Genomic DNA, 23,018 nt, shown 5'->3' with positions numbered 1-23,018 from the left:
AATCTGCATATGACAGATCTGAAGTAGAGAAACATTTTATTTGTTTCTTTATACAAGACAAAGATTCATACAGCTCAGGCTAGCCTTGAACTTGCTATGTACCAGGTGCTGAGATTATAGGTGTGTGTTTCCATACCTGGAATTTTTGTTTTTTAAAGGGGGGAATGCTGGTTACATTCATTTATTTGGAGTCCAGGTAATTCCAGCTACACCCACATCAGGTGAGTATTGAGCAAAGGTACCTGTGCAAGCCCATGTTTCCTATCATGGCTTTTATTGTTGGGGATGAAGTGGTGTGGGGCTGTGCTTTCTGTGTGTTATAGGTCAGATTGGCAGCCACTGCTCCCCACAGCAGATAAAGATAAAGCAGCAAACCTCAACATCTAGTTAATCTGCTGGTCTCTTAGTTTTTTTTAAAGTTGTTAGGGATTGGTGTTTTTTTTATTTTAGTATTTTTTTAAAAACTTATTTTTAAGATGTGAGAAGGATGGAACCCAGGGCCTGGTACATGCTAGGCCAGTGTTCAACCAGGGAACCAAATTACTAGCCCAGTTCCCACCCTGTAAGTGGAGAATCAAAGGAAGACAGGGAAGTTGTGCAGTTGTTTCCTAGAAGGCTGAAGTTAAAGCTCAGAAACAAAGATGGCCATTATACATTGGGGACCAGATATCAGTGATGGTTAATTTCCAAAGACAAAAGGAAAATGTTCTCTGAGTCACTGAGAGAAGAGAGTGGTCTGGTCTCTTGGAAGGCAGTAGAACTAACACTACCATCACTGCTTCCAGGAAGTCAACTTTCTGATTTCTTCTCTGTGATAAAGCAGCTGTATGGTTTACAGAAAATTATGTAACACCTATGGTCCCTAATTTCTGTATTTACAGAAGAGGACCTAGGAAAAGATGTCTTGAGATTCCTTCTTATCTCTATAGTTAGTTCTAAAACACTACAAAGATCTAATCACATCACACTCACAGGACCTGGGAAGATACTTTGCTTTGAGACTTTACAAAATAAAACAGGTGAATTCTGCCTGTTGTAATGCTTGTCACATATAGCAACATCAATTTTATGTTTGGGATAGTCACCTACAGAGGGCAGGTTGTTATGGCCCAGTGGTAGTGCATGTGCTTAGAGGGTCTGATCCCTGGCATCAAAAAAAAAAAAAAAAAAAAAAAAGAAAGAAAGAAAGAAAAGGAAAAAATGAATCATCTAGAGAAATGTATCTTAGTTTAAAAAATCATCAGTATGAGAAGAACTGGTAGGTGCCTTCAGGACGACTAGGTCTGAGAAATCTCATTAATATCTTAAAAGACAAATTAGTGTATACAAGATGTAATTACTATATACTAATAGCACATGACAAATGTATCACTTCATATTTAGCACAGATATTATTGAACAATAAATTTTAAGCATGTGGAATAATTAGTATCTTGTTTTCTGGATTTGAGTATCATGCTAAAACATAGTAAACTAACATTTTCAAAATACTTATCTAATTGTAAGTACATTAAGGTCAGATTTTATTTAACTACAAAAGCATATTAAAGTGGACTTTCAAGATAACATATCAAGTAAAACAGAAGAATAAAGTTGGATCCTATTTTAAAAAGATATTTTTCTTTCAATTTTTAAAGGATTAGTTTGTAGCCATAGCACATAGCAGGCTTTTTTTTTTTTTTTTTTTTTGGTTTTTCGAGACAGGGTTTCTCTGTATTGTTTTGGAGGCTGTCCTGGAACTCGCTCTAAAGATTTGTCTCCGGGTCAGGTTTTCCATTTGTATATGTTTGTTGCATGTAAATCACAGAAGACATAGCTACTAGTGGTATTACTGCCAATAAACAATCTCTTTTCATCTCATGTGGTGTGTGTGTGTGTGTGTGTGTGTGTGTGTGTGTGTGTGTATGTCTGTATCTCTTTCTCTCTGTGTGTGTGTGTGTATATATATATGTCTGTCTCTGTGTGTGTGTGTTTGTTTGTATGTGTGTATGTCTGTATCTCTCTCTCCCTCTCTGTGTATGTGTCTGTCTGTCTGTCTGTCTCTCTCTCTGTGTATTTGTTTGTATATGTGTATATGTGTGTATCTCTCTCTCTTTGTGTGTGTGTGTATGTATGTGTCTGTCTGTTTCTCTGTGTGTGTTTGCCTGTATGTGTGTGTATATGTCTGTCTGTCTGTCTGTCTGTCTGTCTGTCTCTCTCTCTGTGTGTGTATGTATGTATGTATGTGCTTGTTTGTCTTAGCAGAATATGGGAAGATACAAACCTCTTTGAAGAACAAGCACAAGGAATCAGAGAAGTCTTCAGGAAAAGACATTTCAATAGGGCCTTGAATGTCAGGTAGGATTCTGATGGGGACAGAGGGTCAGGATCCAGAGGCAATAGTGTTTGTAAGCACAGAGACTGTTTCCAGGAATGGGAAGACACAGTTTGCTTGAAGTGGCAAGGGGACAGGGTGGGAGAAGAGGCATGGCCCCTAGAGAAAGATCATGAATATTACAGACTCATTAACATAGGTACTTTGTGTATTGGGACTGTCACTTTTTCCTTCACACTACAAAGGTGACAGTGGTTGATTGCTCTTGTTTTTTGCGTGCAGTGATAGAGCACATTATGATGGACATGTGTGTCAGAAAAGGCCTGTTCACCTCATGGTTGCCAGGAAGCAAAGGGAGGAGAATGGGCCGGGTCCTTACATCCCCTTCAAGGGCACACCTCAATGGTCTCACTAGGCTCCAACACCTCCAATAGTACCAGGCACTGGCAAGTAAGCCTTCAACACTAGGCCTTGGGGGTCACTTCAGATCTAAACTATAGTAAGGATTTTTTTTTTGAGGAATAAAGCTTAAATCTGTCATTTAGGCTTTCATGCTACATGCCACGGCTACTGTTTGCCAGGCATTGGGACAACTGCTTCAGACATGCTGAATGCCACAAAAAATTGTGAAACCACTTTTTTTCTTCATATTTTTATGAAACTACGGAGAAACTATTTTTTAAGTTGTCAGCTTTTTATCTTCAATAGAAGGAAAACTCCCACATCATTTGTATCATAGGACATCCTGATCAACAAAGCTTTCACTAACTTTTAACATGCTCAAAATATTACTATCAAATTTCAATGTTATAGGGAAAACCTGACCAGATGACTCATTAGTAGCACCAGCCAATTCTTTTCTACTTCAAACTATTTTAAAAAATGTATTTACCCTAAACCTAGTTATTAGTTTATATGTAAAAAGTAGTTCTGAATAAGAAACATTCACTCTTCAAAATGCTTTATGACTAAATTGTTTTTACTAAAAATGAAGGTATATTTTAAATATGGTAAATACTTGGGATGTGATAGCAGGTCTTTCCAATAGAAATTATGGTTTTAAAAGGTAAAGAAATATGTGCAAGTGCCCATTTGACTGAAGAAGCAACTAAAGCCTTGAAGGCATTTTTCTCAATGGTCGAGCCAGCTTCCTACATGAACAGCAGTTACCTCACAAGTTATGTGTCCCTCTGTGTACCCTGGGAGCTAGGCTCATATGTGCCAGCACTCAATTCTGAGTGCTTTAGACAGGGCATCAAATTGACTGTGTCTAATGATGCAAAAGATGTCTAAGCAATCTGTGGGGCGGCTTATCGTCCAGAAAATGATGGATTATTAAATGATAAAAATAATTGGGAAACATGCTTCTCTCTATTATTTACAGGAAAATCTCTAGTGTATTTCTAGTCCATGCTGGAGACGGGCATTTGAGAAGCAACTTTGTTTCTAGCAAGGAGGTTTCTAAAGGTGTGTCCTTCAGCAGCATCTAGTCTGTGGCATGGCAGAACTGCAAGTTCTACCTGAGGAGCCTCAGCCATAGGCTGTCATCAGGGTTTCTAGTGTCTCTCAAAGACCCAAGTGTTCAAGTGTGACTGCCCTTGGGAAGTGGGAAGTCTCCAGGTCCTCAAGGTCCCCTTCTTTGGAGGGGACTGTGTTACCTCAGCTCTTCTGTTTTTCGATCTCTCAAGGATAGGCTGTTTTACTACAGGCAACAGGGCCAAATAATCATAGATTAGGGCCCCCAAAGCTATGAGCTAAAACTCTTTTTAGTTTGGTTGTTTTTTTTTTCTTGTTTGTTTATTTTGAGACAGGGTTTCACTCTGTAGCCGAGGCTGTGTTTCAACTCATGGCAATCCTTCTGCCTCAGCTTCTTGGGTCTGGAGTTACAAATGTGTACCCCCCCGGCTCATCAACCTTTAATGACAGACAATTAAAATGGACCATATGTACTTTTTTAGGATGACTGCTTTAGCTTTTTACTCTAGTCTTGAATCATCATACAACCATTATGCTAAGTGCCTTAAACCGATGAGCAGCTGACAACACACACAGACTTGTTTCAGGCACATAAATTATGTCTTTATGGCACAAAAAATATAGATGGAAACTTCAGATTCAGGTAACTGACATACAGATGCTAACATGTTTTTGGGAGACTCTAACATTGTCTAGTAAAATGTATGAATTAGCTGGCTGAAAAGTGAAGTGCAAGTCAATGAATTATGTTTTTCATTATAAATAACAAGGTAATTGTCAACTCTGAAAGGACTTAGTAATTATTGGTTTTGATGACTTTTGGAATTATTCTCCTTGGCCTTTAGGTTCCTTGAAGGTCACTGCAGAATCTCCCTTCAAAACAACAAGGACATTGCTATTAAAGAATCCAAACACATTAAGTGGGTTAAACAGAGGTAAAGAATAGAAAGAAAGTTACATAGAATTTGGGTGTGGTGACACATGCCTACATGTGGGAAGATGAGACAAGAGGATAGTGAGATCCAGGTCAAACTGGACTACATGGTGAGACTTTGTTGCTGTGGAACAATCTTTGTACACTGTGAATATGTATTACTTTCATTAGTTAATAAAGAGCTGACTGGTCTATAGCTAGGCAGGAAGACTAGGAGGACACTGGGAAGAAGAAGGGAAGAGTCTGAGGAATCTTGAGCCAAATGTAGAGAAAGCAGGATGTGTACAAAATGATGTAAAAACCATGAGCCATGTGGTAGCAAGTAAATAAATAGAAAATGGTTAATTTAAGTTGAATGAGCTAGCTAAAAACAAGCCTAAGCTGTTGGTCAAACATTTACAATTAATAATAAATCTCACCATGGTTTTTTGGGAGCTGGCTGATGGGACAGAAAACTCCATCTACACATTGTCTCCAAACAAAAAAGATAAAATAAAAATTAAAAATAAAGCAACACATATTGGGGCAGGTTGGCTGTGGGGAATGTTCATTCTTATGTACCCTGAAAACAGCTCCATGCTGATATTCAGGTAGAATGCATAGGATATCTCCTCTGGTGACTTAAAAAGGCATCTTATGTGGATGGAAGCCTCATTCTGTTAGCTCACATTGACTAGTATGACCACAACCACACAGAAAATGTTGTATTTAGAAATGTTTTCTCATCAGGACTTGATTAAAGCCCACGGCAGATTCTCTTCCCATATACGGACTATATGGTTGTTTATTGTTCAGCAAGCATACTTCTCTGAAAGCCTCTGAGAAAGAGTTTTGTTAGTCACATTTAAGTCCTTTAATGGTTGAGCTGCTTAGGTCTCTGGCATCATAGTATTTAATTACTACTGGTCCTTGCTTTTGCAAGAACAAACCGAACACACTGTTCAAATTGGTCCCCTCTAGATAGAATAAGTGAAATGGACTTTTTTTGTTTACTTGCTTATTTGTTTTTGAGACAGTATCTCACTATGTTGCCATGCTGGCCTAGAATTTCCTATGTAGATCTAGCTGAACTCAAATTCAGAGATCAGCCTGTCTCTGCTTCCTGAGTGCAAGTCAACTGTTTAAATAAAGCCAAATGATGACTTTATTATCAAGGGCATGATAGCTTTCTTTGATTTTTCTGGGTGGAGAAAATTATACTATCCATATTATATAAGTTCAATTTTTGGGAAGAAGGGTATTGGGAATGAATTTTGGGGTCTTGTGCATGCTGAGATCTGTACTGAATTTCACTCCCTGCATATAGTTTAAATATTATTTACCTTCAAATGCTAAACAATTGAAGATACATTTCATGTGAGGTGTGCTTGCTTGTAAATCACAGGAAATATATTTTACATCAATGTTGTATTGCCTGTAAGTACTAAGAACTATATTACATATGAATGTGATAAATGACAATTTTTTAAATAGACAAAACCTAAATAACATTAAAAGCAGTATTGGCATGCTTTCTGAGACTATCTTGATGATAATGACCTCAAAGTCAATGATTTCTTCATAAAGATGAAATAAGTTTGCTGCAACTTGATTGCATCAACTAAAATAAAGCTCTTGGCTTAAACATTTGCTTGTATGTTTTATGAGGTTTGAAATAAAAAGAAAATTGATGGACTTAAACCAGCAAATTATTTTGCAATCAATGACTGCAGTTGTACACTGCTACAAAGCAGATGTGGTCAAATGTTGAGGGAAGTTGGACCAAATTCCCTTCCTGTCCAGTGCTGTTGATAGCTCTATTCATAATATACTCTTGCTTTTAAAGGAACTGGCCCATTATAACAACTAAAGCTTTTACTGCTTTCAAAGGATAGAGTGTCAACCAATTGATCATTGACAAGCATCTTGATAGTTCCCACTGTGAAACACAAACATCTTCATTATGGGACACAAATTTAATCTCTACAGATATAGTAGAGTCCACACAGATGAACAACAAGTTCAAAGATTATCTTCTTACCAGATCAGTTTTTCAAGAGATGAAAGCAAAAGAAAATAAAGATCGGAGCTGGGGTGTAGCTCAGTGATGAAGTGCATATTTAGTATGTATGATCTCCTGCATAAGAGAAAGAAAAGAGGAGGGAGGAAGGAAGGAGGGAGACAGGGATGGAGGAAGGGAGGAAAAATTGGATATCAAATGAAATAAAACTTCAGACTTCATTTGATAACTTTAGTATATATTAGTTCTTGAAGCCATAGGAATTTTTTAAAAAAACTGACTAATAAGACTCGACAAACATATCATTATTAAGTTACAGCTAAAATTAGTTTTGTGGAGCAGTCAACCGATCTGAACCAAATGGTAATGAAAAATTTGTTTTTAACAGGCATAAATCTTCTGTGATTATTACGAGTGAGTATTATGAGTGAGTATTACAGCTCATGAACACATGGGTCTTCTCTACTATGTTTCTGAAGTCAACAAAGTCATTTTTTTCTTAATGCTGGGGATGAAACCCCAGGATTTCATATGTACTATACAAATGCTCCTTCACATGGCTACACACTGTAAGTTTGAATTTAAATTGTGGTTTAAAATGTGTGATGTGGGAATTGAAAGTATTTGTGACTTTCTTCTATAAGTCTCTGTGTTCTCTGAAGTCAAGGATAGTGCTGTACTCATCTTTTCATGGTAAAGAACAACAAGAAAACACATGAGCCCAAATTCTAATATGATAATTAATCCTAATACTCTCAGAGACACTCAGTATTTTTTTTAAAGTGGGAAGAAATGACCAATGCATATTAGTATAACTTAGCTTTAAAACTGTTTTTAAAAAACTTCAAAGCAACACCGGGTGTTGGTGGTACACGCCTTTAATCCCAGCACTCGGGAGGCAGAGCCAGGTGGATCTCTGTGAGTTCGAGACCAGCCTGGACTACCAAGTGAGTTCCAGGACAGCCTCCAAAGCCACAGAGAAACCCTGTCTTGAAAAAAAAAACCAAAAAAAAAAAACCCAAAAAAAAACCAAACTTCAAAGCAACATAAAAACCATGATTATAATTACATCTGTGTTTAAATATTACAGTTTTCCATAGATTCTCTCCCCAAGTTTAAGTATTTTCTCCAGTTGATGCAGCCAAACAGAGGGTTTTATTTAAAAGCTGGCCTACATGAAGAAGCTCTCATCAGGATGAATTAGAAGCACTGCCTTTTTATAGAAGAAGTGTACCCATTTCCATTAGTTGTCCTAATGCCTACTGACCTGGACCTAGCACTGACCATGAGAGTGACAAAGAGTATACATGGTTCTCAGTGTCCACTTACCATTGTGAGACATCCCCACAGCGAGGCACTTCTGAAACCGACAGTACTGACATTTATTTCTACTTTTTTTGTGGATCCGGCAGTTAAGATCACACCTATCATAAATAAGCTTCAATCGGATGGTTCTTCGGAAAAAACCCTGCAAAGGGATATGGAAAATAAACAAATTTAAGTCTATGTGACACATGGAAGCAGCAACCTGTGGATAAAGACACACTCACTGATTTGGATGTCAGGACTAGTGGATTTGGCCTGGGAAGACAGCTCAATCAGGAAGGTGCTTGCCTTGCAAGACTGAGGGACTTAGTTCAATCCCCAGGACCCTTTGTAAAGACACTGGGCATCATGTGATGTGTGCTTGCTATCCCAGGCCTGGAAGGCAGAGACCAGAGGAACCCTGAGGCCCATTGACCAGGCAATTCAGTCTAATTGGTAAGATAGTGGGAGACCCTATCTCAAATATTATTGACAGGATTCATAAGGATGATACCTGAGATTGTCCTCCATCATTCAAATGTATGCACAAACATATGCACTTGTACCCTATAAATATGCACGACTGTGCACATACATAAGCTTATATATGTATTCATAAAACAAAAGGTGGGTTTGTGACACAGTTCTACCATGGGGCCCTGTACAAGTGGCTGTCTGTGGCTTACTGGTCCTTGCTGTAAACCAAAGAACACGAGGATTCTCTAGGGTCCTTTTTCACCTCTTAGACACTGAGCACATCCCAGTGATGTCATGCAGTCAGTCAGTGTACCTTGGCTCTACATTTAGTTTTCAGCATGCTTTAAGAAGTGCTCTGATTTTAATGTAATGCATATAAAACACCATGTAATCAGTCCAGTCTCTCAGCAAATCATTCCAGCAGCATGCCCCAGGTTTCATAATTGTGCTAAGCAGCTTGGCAAAGTTATAGTCATTTCCTTCTGAAGTAAGATTAGGGCCAATAAAAGTCCACATGTGGATAACTTTTTGGAATTCTCCATGTTGCAATTTCCTGCAGAATTTGTTTTTTTTAATGTAGTTGAAAGATCCTCCACCATTGTAGCTTGCAAGCAGAAAGAGATAGCAGGAAATAATATGAGAAGCAATTGGGAAATCCTCAGAAAATCTGCTACTTCAAAATGCAAATATATCCTTCTGGGGCTAACAGAGTGCTTATATGAATTAACTACATATTTTGGATGGAACTGCAGAAAATTTAATTGGAAATGTCTTGTAGCTCCAGTGTGTGTGTGTGTGTGTGTGTGTGTGTGTATGATGCACATATTTTTCTTTTATTTCTAATTATGTTCATCTTCATGAAACTCATTTCTCTCAAATTCATCTGGTTCTGCTAGGTATAGACAATTCAGAATTGGGTGTGCAAGATGGTTTAGCAGGTAAAATTACTATGTAAAACTAACAACTCAAGTTTGATCCCTGGAGTCCGTGTTGGAAGAAGCATATGGTCCCTTGAAGGTTGTCCTTTGACCTCTACATGAGCATTGTGGCACATGTGCATGCTTATACTCAAACATCACATACAAACAACAATATAAAAATAAATTTAACTAAATACTAAAACTAAAAACTAAAACTAAATACTAAATTAATATTGGCTCTGTTTTGCCATGAATTTTAACTCTCTCAAATCCACCTCCTTAGAGCTTTTGTGTATGTTACCAGTGAGATACCTCCTTGACTTTAGTATTACATCTTGAGCACTAAACAAATAGACACCTTCTACTGCTTGCTCGACATCCTTACTGGAAAGTTCAATAGCCCTTCAACCCAGTGTCCACAAATGAAATCCTGGCTATCCCTATAAGCTCCTTTACTTATACTGAGTGGCTTTCCCAACCCAGCTGAGGCAGCTCCATGCTGTTTCTCAAGCCAAAATTCATGGAGTTATCTTGACTTTTTTTCTTCTTCTTCTTGAAGTTACTGATCTCTTTCTTTCCCTCAAATGGCTAGCTCTTTCTCTAAATACAGGCATAGTATTCCATTATCTGAAATACTTGGGAGCATAAACACTTTAGATTTCAGATTAAAAATAATTCTGTAGAATAGTTGCATACACAGAGTAAGTTACCTTGGTCTTAGGGGAACGTATGGATCCGAGTCTGTAAATGTTGAATCTGTGCTCTCCCTCACCTCTTCTCCTGTGCTGGGACTCCAACTCAGGTCCCTGTGCATGCTAGGAAAGCACTCTACCTCCTTCAGCAAATCCTACCGGTGTGTGCCACCACAACTGGACATCGTGTGTCCATAACACAAAGAGGGATGCTCTCTCAGCCTGGACTCTTAGGGGAGTGCCTGGACCCTACCCTGAGTGAAATGACAGACTCTAGATATTCCCTATGTGGAAGGAAATGGCAATAGGGTGGGAGGCTGGGGGGGATGGTGTGGGGTGCGGGAGGAGAGGAGGGAGAGGGAACTGGGATTGACATATAAAACAAGCTATTTAAAATTAAAATAATAATAAAAAGAAAGAAAAAAACAAAAACAAAACAAAAAACAAAAAAGAAAACACTCTACCACTGATTCACAGCCTCCTCTTTCCGAGAAAGGGGTTCATTATGTAGCCCAGGTTGTCTTCAAACTTAGGATATTCTTGCCCTAGTCTCCCAAGTACTGTGATTGCAAGGCAGATGCCACTATGACCAGTTCATATACAGTTTATATACAGAAGGTAGTAATAGGGACCAACCTAAGGCATTGTATAAGCTAGGCAAGCTATCTCTGAGCTACTGAGCCTTTGGATTTTTTAAATTCATTTTTTAAAATTTAATTTAAATTAGAAACAAATTTGCTTCACATGTCAATCCTAGCTCCCTCTCCCTCCCCTCCTCTCCTGCCCCCCATTCAATCTTTTCCCAACCCCTTCCCCAAGCCTTTGGATTTTTAAAGACAATATTCTCACTATGTAGCCCAGGCTGACTTTGAACTTGGGTTTCTACTGATTTGCTCTTCTATGTCTGAGGTTTTAGGTGTGTGCTTCCATGAGTAGCTGAAAAATACCTTTATACAGTATTTTTTAGTGAACTCCCATTTTGACTGCAACCTCCTCAATGAGGTCAGCCATGGAATTTTCCAAATGACATTATGTTGGCACTCAAAAATTTTGGGACCTTGTGGATTTTGTATTCTAAGCTTGGGAATTATATATATATATATGTATATATATATATATGTGTGTGTGTGTGTGTGTGTGTGTGTGTGTGTGTGTGTGTGTGTGTGTGTGCATTTCCTTCATTATAAACTTTGGTCACATCTTACCTTCTCAATCAGCCTCATCTCTAATTTGATGCTGTTGTCCTGTTCCTGTATGTGCCTCACTTCTGGAACTCAGTCTCCTTACACTTTATTTTGTCTTGTTTCTAGTAGTACTTGTGACTTTCTAACATATCACAGAAATCACCTACCTAAGGGATTAAATGCTTAACATGCATGCCTAAATGTTTTTTCTCTGCCCCTTCCTCACTCCCCACTTAAAATTGTGAGTTCCACAGGGGCAGAGTTGTCTCTTTACCACTGGACAGAGCCTACAACGTACTTCATTAAAATCTCAAATGTGATTTTATTTCCTTTTGATCATTCTCTGAGTTTGCTACAACTTATTAATCTACTCACAGCTGTTTGAATTACCAATGTTTGCTATTATAATTGCACTTCCACTTCTATAAGCATTACCATAGTTTTATTTACTTATTGAGGCAAGGTCTTGCTATGTAGCTAAAGCTGGCTCAAATATCCAGCAGTCCTCCTACCCCAGCCATCTGAATTACAGGCATGTGTCATCATGCTCAGTTCACTGCACACAATTTATTTACATATATGCAAGGGTTATCTTTAGCCAGAATTTCTATATGATATGCAAATGATGTATTTTATGAGATAACACAAGATTATTTTCCAAAATGGATGTATTTTTATAGACGTCTAAACTATTATGAAAATTTGAATGTCTCATTACCACTTGGCATAGTCAGGCTTCCTTATGTTTGCCGCCCTCCTCAAACCTTCCCTTGCACCTGTGACTACAGGTCTATGACACCATGCCCAGTTGTCAGATTTCATTGAGAATCTATTATGTGTAAAATGTAAGTGTGATATCAACATATATTTCCCTGACTTTTCATTTCCAAGTTTGTAATGGGGTATCTTGTCTAAAATTGAACATTAGACATTCTTTATATGTTTTAGATGTTCATTTGATGTCTGTAACATATGTATCTTCTCTCTGGCTTTATGCTGAAATGCATTTTTCAGTGATTTGTAAAAACCTATAAACATTTCACTTAACTTCTGTTCTTGAGAGATGACAGACAGGCACACCCTCTAACTCTTTGAATCCTGTTGTGTTTGTGTATCCATTGTTACTGTGGGAAGCATCTTGTCAACTGATTTTGGTGGCAATCTTTCTGTCTCACTGGTTGCTTTTACATATTCTCTTTCTCCCTAGCACTCTGTGTGTGTAGATATAGATTATCATTTTCTTATTGTCTTGTTATGTTTTCTGAATATGGGTTTCCCTTGCTCATCAGTCTGTGGATTCTAATTAGACAAATGTTATTCCTTGTGCTGGCTTTTGTGGTTCTGAACTACTCTTTTGTGTTTTTCATGTTCTTGTCCCTATTTATTACTATTTTCTACTGTATATGTGAAAATCAGAACAACAATCAAATAGGCCACATAAAAACCCTGTTGTACTGATGGAAGTAAAAACAAATATTTCTCACCAAAGTCTACTAGTGAAGACTTTTCTGAATTTACTCTGATATTTAGTAGTACAAGCACATATTTTTAACCCTCAACAACACTACCAACCAGCTCTGAGAACTAAATGAGCCTTCAAAATCTAGCCAACCCTAGGATGAACACTGCTATCCTTATTCTTAGCAATTTGGATGCCATCTTTCCCTCTGTGTCCAGGGGTCTGTTTGGCTGGTTCCTTGCTTTGGTTCCATCCCCCTTTTGAAACAAGTTTTTATCTGCTCTATATCCTATATCAGGCCACCCCAATACCTGCTTTTGGGAGACAGGTAGATGGTGCCAATAGTAGTTTTTCTTCTTTCTTTTCCTTTCTTTTTCTGATGGATGACATTCAAAATGATTGCTTTTGTATGTGGTTTCTGATATTTTATTTTGAAGTTATCGATAATAAATTGTGAAAATCCTATAAAGTCTAAATTGGGAACTCTTTCCTTCAAAGAGAAATTGAAGATGTTTCTTCTGGAAGTCCAGGTACCATTGACTTATGATATCATAATGTCTTTGAGAATCCTGGCTCCATTTAAAATCCCAAACTCAGCGCTTCTCACTTGTTGGATGCAACCATGGCAGCACAGCACCTTTCCAGCTCTGTGAGCATCTCCCCAGGAGATGCTCTATTGTTGACTTGTTTTGTCTTTGATGTTGTTTTGAAATTTCTGTTACTCCTTGTGATATTAGCAGTATCCCTAAGAGTATGTTCCATGTTGAATCTGAGGTAATAGAAACTTCTTGCCTTTTACAGGGTGGGTCCCAAGGACTGTGGCTATGCCATTGCTATGATTAGCAGCAAGTTAATGTGTAAAGCCACTCCTCCTGATTCATACTGATGAGGAATTTTGATTGCCATAATAATAAAAAACTTAGCTTTTTTCATATGATATATACCAAAAATGAATCATGTGGAGTTGGTTTGGAGTACTTCAACATTAAAGAATAATCTTCCTGGATATCATTTATGCATTTTAGACAGATACAAATAATTTTTTTGAGATAAAGTCTCATTGTATAGCCTTGGCTGTCCTGTAGACCAGGGTAGCCTTGAACTCGTAGAGATGTGCCTACCTCTGCCTCCTGAGTGCTGGGACTAATGGTTTGTACCACTATACCCAACCCTGTATATAAATTCTTAATCTGAATATATACAGAATATATACCTAAGAACTTGCTTCTACTGTTATTCCTCTTTAAATTAATGATAAGCAATTGTCTTTGTCATTTAACTCTTTCAAGAAAAAAGAGGAAAATATAAAATATCACTTAGTATTTTTCTGCAAATTTATTTACTGACCTGAAGAATGAAGCTGACTTTTCCAACACTTCTTCATAGCACTTATAAGCAAACACTCCAATATTACTCTTTAGTATTTTAAGGTCTATAAAACAATGCGTATTTTCAGTTGGCATTTTTTACTTTTCTTATTCTTTTCCAGTTAACTCTTTGGATTACCATGCAGTGAAAGTGTGATGAAGTTTGTAGGTCACTGTTTTAGAAGCTGCTCTTGTGTATACATTGATTATGTCTTCCTCTTTGCCTGTGAGAAAATGACTCTGGATTTTGTTTATGTCTTGCTTTTAAATATTTTCCCAGCTTTCTTTTAATTGTTTTATTTAACTATTATTATTATTATTATTACTATTATTGCAGGGAGAAGGGTACCTACATGCCATGATATGTGTATGTGGAGGTCAGATAACTATTCTGTGGAACTGATTTTCTCCTTCCACCGTTAAGTAGTTTCTGGGCATATAACTCAGGTGATCAGATTTGTTCAGCAAGTACCTTTACCTGTTGAGCCATGTTAATGGCCCAATTATTTTACTCATTTTCACCTTTGTTTTTATTTTATGTGTGAGGGTGTTTTGCTTGCACATATGTTCTTACACCCTGTGCATGCAGTTCTCACAGAATCCAGAAGAGGGAGTCAGACTACAGAGATTGGAGTTCTAGATTGCCATGTGGGTGCTAGGAATTGAACCTGAGCCCTCTGGAAGAACAGCAAGTGCTCTTAAGCCCAGCTCCACTGCTCTTCTATTTTTAACAAAATTTCATGTACAACAAGCTGAGTCCTTAGCATGTTATTGATTTTACCAAGAGATTAAAAGTTCTGTGCTGGGATTGCATGAAGCCTTCTCATGGAGTCCTCCAATCATAAGAGGTGAGTTATTGCGTTACGCTTGGCAGGCAGGAATATAGCCAAACCATTTACACAAGACCAGGCCCAACACAGTAGTCGGGTTCATTGTGCTGTAGTGCAGATTGTATTTACTCAGAGCTTTAGGTAAGTCTTGGTTCTAAACGATCTTTCAGAAGTGATTACAAAGTATGATTGCTCTGGTTTGAGTGTATCTCCCAAGGTTCAAGTATTAAGTTTTAATCTTTATGTGAAGTGGAAGAGGGTGGAACTTAATCTGACTGTTAGAAGCTGGGGGTGGGGCCTTTGAACAGTGATTAAGATTAGATAAGGCCCTTAGGGTGGAGTCTGTGATTGAATACTTTATAAGAGAGAGAGAGACTAAATGACACACACACACGCGCACACACACACACACACACACACACACACTTACTTCCTGTCTCTCACCGTATAAAGTCCTATACTACTTTACAGTTCTGCATCAAGAAAGTAATCACTAGTTGTGGACTCTCAACCTGAGGCCAGAACCATGGGCTAACATTCTTTATGTTTGAAGCTTCAGGTATTTTCATTTTATGAATGAAGAAGGGACTAAAATAATGATGACACTTAAGAAAGCAAAACCAAAACCATATGTATTTGCAAGCAGTGGATGATAGTTTTTTGAGTTCTAAGCCATGTATAACCTCTCAGAAGGAATTTGCTTTATTATGTGTAAGTCTGTAATAGCAACACACCAAGAACCTGACACTCTTGCACTTTTATTAACTCCAATCATTTGCTCTGTTCTGTTTGAATCTTGACAGGGATCACAAATATGAGCTTGCCCACTGGCATCCTAACTGTGTTTGAGAAGATTCCACAACAGTTATCTTACACAATATTCCTTATGATCTATAAATGAGTTCACAAGCTTTATGGGCAACTGAATTTTAATTATGGGAGTACCCCATACCTGATGGAAATGGCAAATATTAAATTGCCAAAGTACATTTTAAGCAATGTACAGGTGAGACAAAACATTTGCTAATTTCACTCTCAGTTCTCGTGGGCACTGGTGATAAACTGAGAGGACATGTTTGTTACTGACAGCCATTGGCTAAATGTATTGGGAATGAGGTAGCAGTTTGGGGCTTAAGCTGTGCTTCTTCAGGTCCCATGGCCTATAATAAGTGGTATCAAACTTTTGAGTCTCAGGACTCTTTAACTTTTAAATTATTGTGATGACTTTAAAGAGCTTTTATTTATGTAGGCTTCATTTACAGATATTTGTTAGACAAGAAATTAAAACTGAGAACAACTTTTTTTTTTTGTTTTTTGAGACAGGGTTTCTTTGGAGGCTGTTCTGGAACTCACTCCATAGACCAGGCTGGCCTCAAACTCACAAAGATCTGCCTGCCTCTGCCTCCCGAGTGCTGGGATTATAGGCATGCGCCACCAATGCCTGGCAGAACAACTTATTTTTGAGGCAGATTCTGTATTTCCCAAAGTGGTCTCAAACTTCTGGTCTCAAATGACCCTCCGTCCTCAGCCTCTTCAGCAACCGGGGCTATGTGTCCATGTAAGAATGGCCCCCACAGGCTCATATGTTTGGATGCTTAGTCACCAGGGATAGGATTAGACGGATTAGGAGTAACTTTGTTGGAGTTTCTAGGGGTGGGTTTTGAGGTTTTAAAAGCCCATACCCAATCCAGTCTTGCTCTCTCTGCCTATGGATCAGGATGTAGCTCTTAGCTACTGCTTGAACATCTGCCTGTATGCTGCCATGTTCCTTGTTATGATAATGAACTACACCTCTGAAACTGTAAACAAGCCCTCACTTAAATGCTTTCTTTTGTAAGAGTTGCCATGGTCATGGTGGCTCTCCACAGCAATAGAACAGTGACTAGTACAAGTCCCAGCATCCAACAGAGGAATCACATGCAAGGGTACATGAGCAAACATTCCACTAGCTACCAGTGTTGCCATCACCCCCAGTCATGTAGTTTCTGTAACATTTCAATTGTACTTGTGAAAGAATGAGAGTGGGAAGATGAATAAACAGTGTTAATACCATGGAATAATTTCAAACCCGTGACTGCCTTGAAAGAGTCTCATGGACTTCTGCGGCCCTGTGTTAACTTTGAGAACTTAGACATGAAGAAGCCAATCACATTGTTTCATTAGCATTTTTACATTTCTATTATAATTTAAGTACTCCCCCACACCAGTGGGTCCCATTATGCCATCATTATACATAAGCACCGTTATGCTTTTTCCCCATTAATGTTTTTTTCATCTTTAGAATGCACAGGTCTCCTGCTAGGGGTGGTGTCACAGGCCTGCAATCCCAGCAAGGTAGGCAGAGACAGGAAGATTGTGAGTTTGAAGTCTGTCTCAAAAAATGAAATAATGTGTGTACATGTCTATTTTCCCTTCCTAGGAAAGCACAGCTCTTCCATTTTTGTTTAGGAATTCCATCTTCTACGTTTTGGGAGGCTTGCAAATTCTGACAGTTCAGTTTAATATTCCTAGTTTTCTTGTACTGTTTTTTGCTCGGTTGGTTTTGTCTATGGTAGGTAAGGACTTACCTGCATTTTGACAGTTTTATTGTTTACTCTCCATCTATACCTTCCACCTTGTTTTTCTTGTCTACTTGTTTTGTTTGGCATTGCAGGGGATGGAATTCAGCCTCGTCCATGTTAGGCAGGTGCCTTATCACTAAGCTACACCTCTAGCCCCCTTCTACCCCACTCCTGATCACTACATGAAGGCTTTTGGATTTTCTTCCTCTTTCTTTTTTGCTTGCTTTGTCTTCTGAGTTTTAGTGTCTTCAGGGCATAACTTTTATGACTATCACCTAATACTGAAAATGTGTCTGACTTTCAATTCTCAGCTGTCCTTACCAATGTTGACTCCTATGAATGTGTGACTAGGACTAGGGTGAAATTACTTGCTTGTAGGTTCCAATTTTTACCAACATAGAAGAAATAAATTACTATGAAGTCTGAACAATCAAACAGTTCACACTCATTAGTGTATATGACCAGCATGACCCAAACTGAGCAGTTTCTTCAGATAAATGTGGCTCAGAATTCAGTAACTCAAAAAAATTGTGTAACCCTTACTCATTAAATACAATGGTGTGCTCTTATTAAATACAGGGATCTTGGGTTATTGATTTAATTTCATAGCTATTTTAATCACAGAGTGATTTTGTTGTTTCTGTTTTTTGAAGCACGGCATCTTGCCGGTCCTCTGCTTCTACCTCTTGCGAGTGGGGATCACAGGCATGTGCCATCATGCCAGGCTCCTGAATGGGCTTCAGTGTTTTAAATGAGAACATCTCTTGCCAGGAGTATTTCAAGGACTCATTTTGAAATTCAAACCTTAGAGATGTGTAAGACCTTGGCTGCTAACCTAATCAAATCATTTTCTACATGAGGTGACTGAGGGCTAAAACGTTCATGTGGCTGGCAGGCTATGACCGAGAAAGTGGCAGAGGTGACCCTGCTTGTGTCTAACACATCAGATTGCTTTTGGACTAAAAAGCACTTAGAAATCATGTCATTGAATTTCATTGTTTTACAGATGAGAAAATGTTTGTAGGTTGTGGTTAAATAATCACACACACACACACTTGTACAATATCTGCTAGGGGTAAGAAGTTAATAAAAAGTAGTTTCCCTTTTTGGCCTATTGTCTATCTAGAACTCAGGAGTCCTAACTCATGCCTACCTAGTGTTCATCATCTTAATTACCCAGAAAAAGCTCAAGTGAAGCAGTACTTACTTCATTTATTTATGATTTATTTTGTTTGGTGACCAGACTGGCCTTGAACTCACAGAAATGCTCCTGCCTCTACTCTTGAGTGCTAGTATTAAAGGCATGCACTACCACACCCCCCAGTACTGATAAACAATGTAGTCTATGGGCACATGATAAATTAAATATTATTTTATCCCCGAGTATGTTAACATTATTTTAAAACTATATAAAACATGAATGTATTCATGTATTTTCCTTATAACTGGGGCAGCATATCACTAACCTCCTAAAATACTCTTTCACAAAGGAAGTGCATAGTGCGTAGTTTTCTCTTTGCCTATTGCATAGGCTTAGGCTGACTCGGGGCAAAGGAAACACAGTACTAGCTTAGGGCTTGGTAAGGACAAACTTTACTAATCCATACTTTTGTTTTTCCTTTTGCAGTCCTGAGGATGAAATCCAGGGCCTTGTACCTGCTCTACCATGGAAGCCCTCACTCTGGTGACCCCAAGCCTTTGATTCACAATTTCTACAGTTACAATGTAGAAATGTGCTCAATATTATAGCATTAGTTTATGAGTCAAATGATACACATATATAATCTGTCAAACCTTACTTGTATAAAAGATTATACAACATGGCGAAAAATACACTAGGGAAATCAGGGAATTTAGGTTCTGATGCTGGCTCACCACTCACTGTCTTGCTGTGACACCTTGGACAAGTCCTTTTAAAAAATTCTGCAAGATACACTTAGATAAGTGTCTCAAGAGTCATTTTGGAGAAGGGGAAAAGGGGCAGAATAACCCTGATTTTATCAGCTTTTCTTAGATTTTCAAATATTATATTACTTGAAGAATGAGTTCTCCCAAATTTTATCTTGATTTTTTTACAGTGAGTTTGCAACAGGAAACAGAATAGGCAAAATTTCAGAAAATTATTGGATGATTTTTAAAAATCTATTTTTACCTTGCATCCTTCGCAAGCATGAACTCCATAGTGGAAGCCTGATGCTTTATCCCCACAGACTCGGCACTCAATGGCCATGAGAGAGTTGGAAGGCTCTTCGTGAGGCCTGTTGTAGAGCTGGGTCTTTTCAGAATAATAAGGTGGGGATGCAGGTTCTACTTTGATTGCACCTGTACATTGGGAAATTTGAGAAGATAGTTATCTCATAACAAACAATCCTAAAAAGGCACCATGGCTTCCCATGGTAGCCTTTATATTTTCATGTCATAACTTTACCATCTCAGAAGAGAGGTGCTGGGGAGCATGCTAACACACTGGTGCTCAGATAGGAAAAAGTAAGACTTTATCGTCTCAGGCAAGTCCCAACACCACAGAACCTCACCTGCACAAATAAATTGGGAAGGGAATTAAGAGCAAGGGAATTAAGTCTGCCCCCCTACACCCCACAGACACTGCTTGGGGTTTGAGCCCATGCAGCTTATTTGGAAAAGGATGGGCTGCATCTGGCACTCATTCTGTTATGGGTTTCATTGAAATGTTGCGTTTTAGAAGTAGTTTTAAACCTTCTTTGAAAAAGCAACACAGAAGGAACATGGCTGAGAAAATGTCCCAATGAGCCCAGCCTGAGGTGCCAGGTTATCAACAGGGTTGAGTCAAAAGGTGGTTTGTGAAGTGATCTTTGATAGAGAGCAGGAGAAACCTATGTGAAGCAAGTACTGCCTTTGCTGGTAGCTCAGACCTATTGAATTTCCATATTAGGCTTTAACCCAGAACCACACAGATAAATACAACCACGTATACTATCTATCTAAGGAAAACAACTAGAAATTACAGGAAGTTCTTACTTATTATCAGGTAATGATTGCCAGTGACACAGGGGTGACTCTGGAAAACCAGCACATCAGCCCACAAGATAAAAATCAAGGAAACAGCATCACAGAAATGATACTTTATCTTGAAAGTTCAGTTCTGGGTTGTTGGTTTTTTTTTTGAGTCTGATGTTTGATGGTAATTTACTTAATGGCATGATGATCTATCAATCAGCTACGGTGTTAAAAATGTAAATTTGTGCCCCAAACTGGTTTTGGGGTAAATTCACAAACTACAGATCAGAAAAAAATATAACTGTAATAGTAACTTAGTGGTGACCAGTCATAAGAGTTGACCTACAACTGTGACTTATTAACTAATACGGATCTGGAAGAATTCAAAGTTTACAGGATGGACTCTTAGCTTAAGACACAACTGGCAATGTAATCATGCTAGACATGCTCCCAAGAAGGCATCAAGAAAGGAAAAAAAGGAGGGAGGAGAGAGGGGAAGGAAAGAAGGAAAAACAGTTGGGAACAGATATTCATGTGCTGTCTTCATGCATGTCTTAGTCATTTGAAAAGTGAACATACTTTGGTATTCTTGAAGTTTCAGGTCATATTTGTAATCAGCAACCATTGGGTCAGCTCTTGTGAATGGAATGTCTTCATAGTGTGGAGCAGAAATGCTGGAGAAGTCAACTGTGGTAAAGGGCTTGATGTCAAAGGAATGGGAGTGGTCATCCATCACAGAGAGGTCCACAGAGCTGATTCCAAAGTTGGTGGGCCAGAATGGCATCTCTGTGTCAACCATGGTAATTTCTGAAATGGAAAAAAGAATAGACTATGAGTCAAGTTCTGGAGAAGAAAGCAGTCCTCTAAGGATGCATAGAGAGGGAGCTGAGTTCACTCAGACTACCCAGGGAGGGAGGAGTGCATTGCGACCTTCCTAGCACCATCCAGATGGCTTCACAGTGAGAAGGAAGTCGGCCTTTATCTGAGCATACTAGCAGACACCCACAGTGTGTAGCTACATGGAACAAATCCATCTAAGTGTGAGCTCTGCTCACATTGTCCTCTACAGCAGGTCATCAGCTGGATCTGGGTAATGACTATTTTTCTTACTTCAAATTGCTTCCACTTATATTAGGATATAACTGATAAAATATTTAAATGATGTTTTGATATATGTATGCACTGTGAAATATTTGCCATCATCAATTTAATTAACATATCCATCACTTTTTAGAATTATCACTGTCCCTGTGTTGAGAAAACTTAAGATTTGCTTCCTTAGCAAATTTCAGCTATATGATACAGTATTCTTAACGGTAGTCATCTTGTTGTCCATCAAGTCTCTGTACAGTCTCCCCAGTCCTCAGCAACCAGGAAGAGTGTATGGAATTTGCTTTCCTGCTTCTGGCTTATTTCCCTTAGCATAATGTTTCTTTGGGTCATCTCTATTGCTACAAAGGACAGGATTTTCCTTTTAAAAGGCCACACATTACTCCAGTATATGTATGTGTATGTGTATGTGTACATGTACATGTATGTGTATATGTGTGTGCATGTATATATATGTGTCTACATTCGGCATATGTGTGTATATATATACCACAGAAGGTTTTTTGTTGTTAATTTTTATTTGTTTATGTGTCTTAGATTCTTTACATTGATTTCATCTTTTGGCTATAGTGAAAAGTGACATAATGTATGCGGGAGCATAGAAATCTTGACATAGTGGTTTTAGTTCCCTGGCCATATGTCTAGCAGTGGGACTGCTAGTCACATAGAAATTCTACTTTTGATTTCAGAGATCTCCACGTGTTCTATAATGGCTTCACAGTATACAGCATACATCACTAAAAAGGTTTCTGTTGTTTCACATTGTTTCTTCTCTTTATGTACCAGCCATTCTGACAGGTGTGTAACAGTACATTTTATTGTAGCTTTGATTGGCATTTTCCCCAGGGATTAGTGATGTTGAACACTTTTTCATATACCTGTTGACCATTTGTATGTTTTCTTTTTAGAAATAGCTATGAATAGCCTTTGTGTATTGTCTTGGACTGAGATCTTTTGTTTTTGTTACTGATTTGCAGTTTTCTTGTGTGCATGTGTGTGTGGTATGCCTGTGCACGTGGAGGTGTCATCCTCAGGAATACTTTTCACAGCCTTTGAGATTGGGTCTCTCATGGCTAGTTCAGTTAGGCTAGAATGGCTAGTGGTAAGCACCAGAGATCTTTTTTCTCCACCTTCCCAGTGCCAGGAATACTTGTATGTCTGGTATTTACTTATATGTACTTGTATGTCTGGTTTTTTTTTTTTTTTTTGATTTTACGAGACAGGGTTTCTCTATATTGTTTTGGAGGCTGTCGGTCCAGCCCGGCCTCGAACTCACAGCGATCCGCCTGCCTCTGCCTCCCGAGTGCTGGGATTAAAGGCGTGTGCCACCACTGCCCGGTGTATGTCTGGTATTTTTATATGGGTTCCGGATACTGAACTCATGCTTACAAGCAATTTACTGACTGGGCCATCC

General features: G+C 38.5%; 1 protein-coding gene across 8 annotated transcripts in view; it reads right to left on the bottom strand.

Moving 5' to 3' along the window:
• Window positions 1-23,018, bottom strand: part of Pparg (peroxisome proliferator activated receptor gamma) — a 136,297-nt gene that overhangs the window by 30,194 nt on the left and 83,085 nt on the right. For 7 of the 8 annotated variants that reach the window (XM_040737951.1, XM_040737952.1, XM_040737948.1 and 4 more), the window contains 3 exons: window positions 21,074-21,301; window positions 19,671-19,840; window positions 8,053-8,191 (listed from right to left, as the gene is read on the bottom strand). In XM_040737951.1, the coding sequence (XP_040593885.1) occupies window positions 8,053-8,191; window positions 19,671-19,840; window positions 21,074-21,293 (529 nt within the window). In that variant the 5' untranslated portion in view covers window positions 21,294-21,301. Of the gene's footprint in view, window positions 1-8,052; window positions 8,192-19,670; window positions 19,841-21,073; window positions 21,302-23,018 lie in introns of those variants that run through there. The other variant, XM_040737953.1, reaches the window with a different exon arrangement.

This window comes from Mesocricetus auratus, unplaced genomic scaffold (genome assembly GCF_017639785.1).
Source record: "Mesocricetus auratus isolate SY011 unplaced genomic scaffold, BCM_Maur_2.0 Super-Scaffold_100676, whole genome shotgun sequence".
NCBI classification, from domain to species: Eukaryota; Metazoa; Chordata; class Mammalia; order Rodentia; family Cricetidae; genus Mesocricetus; species Mesocricetus auratus.
This window is presented reverse-complemented; position numbering and strand designations above follow the sequence as displayed.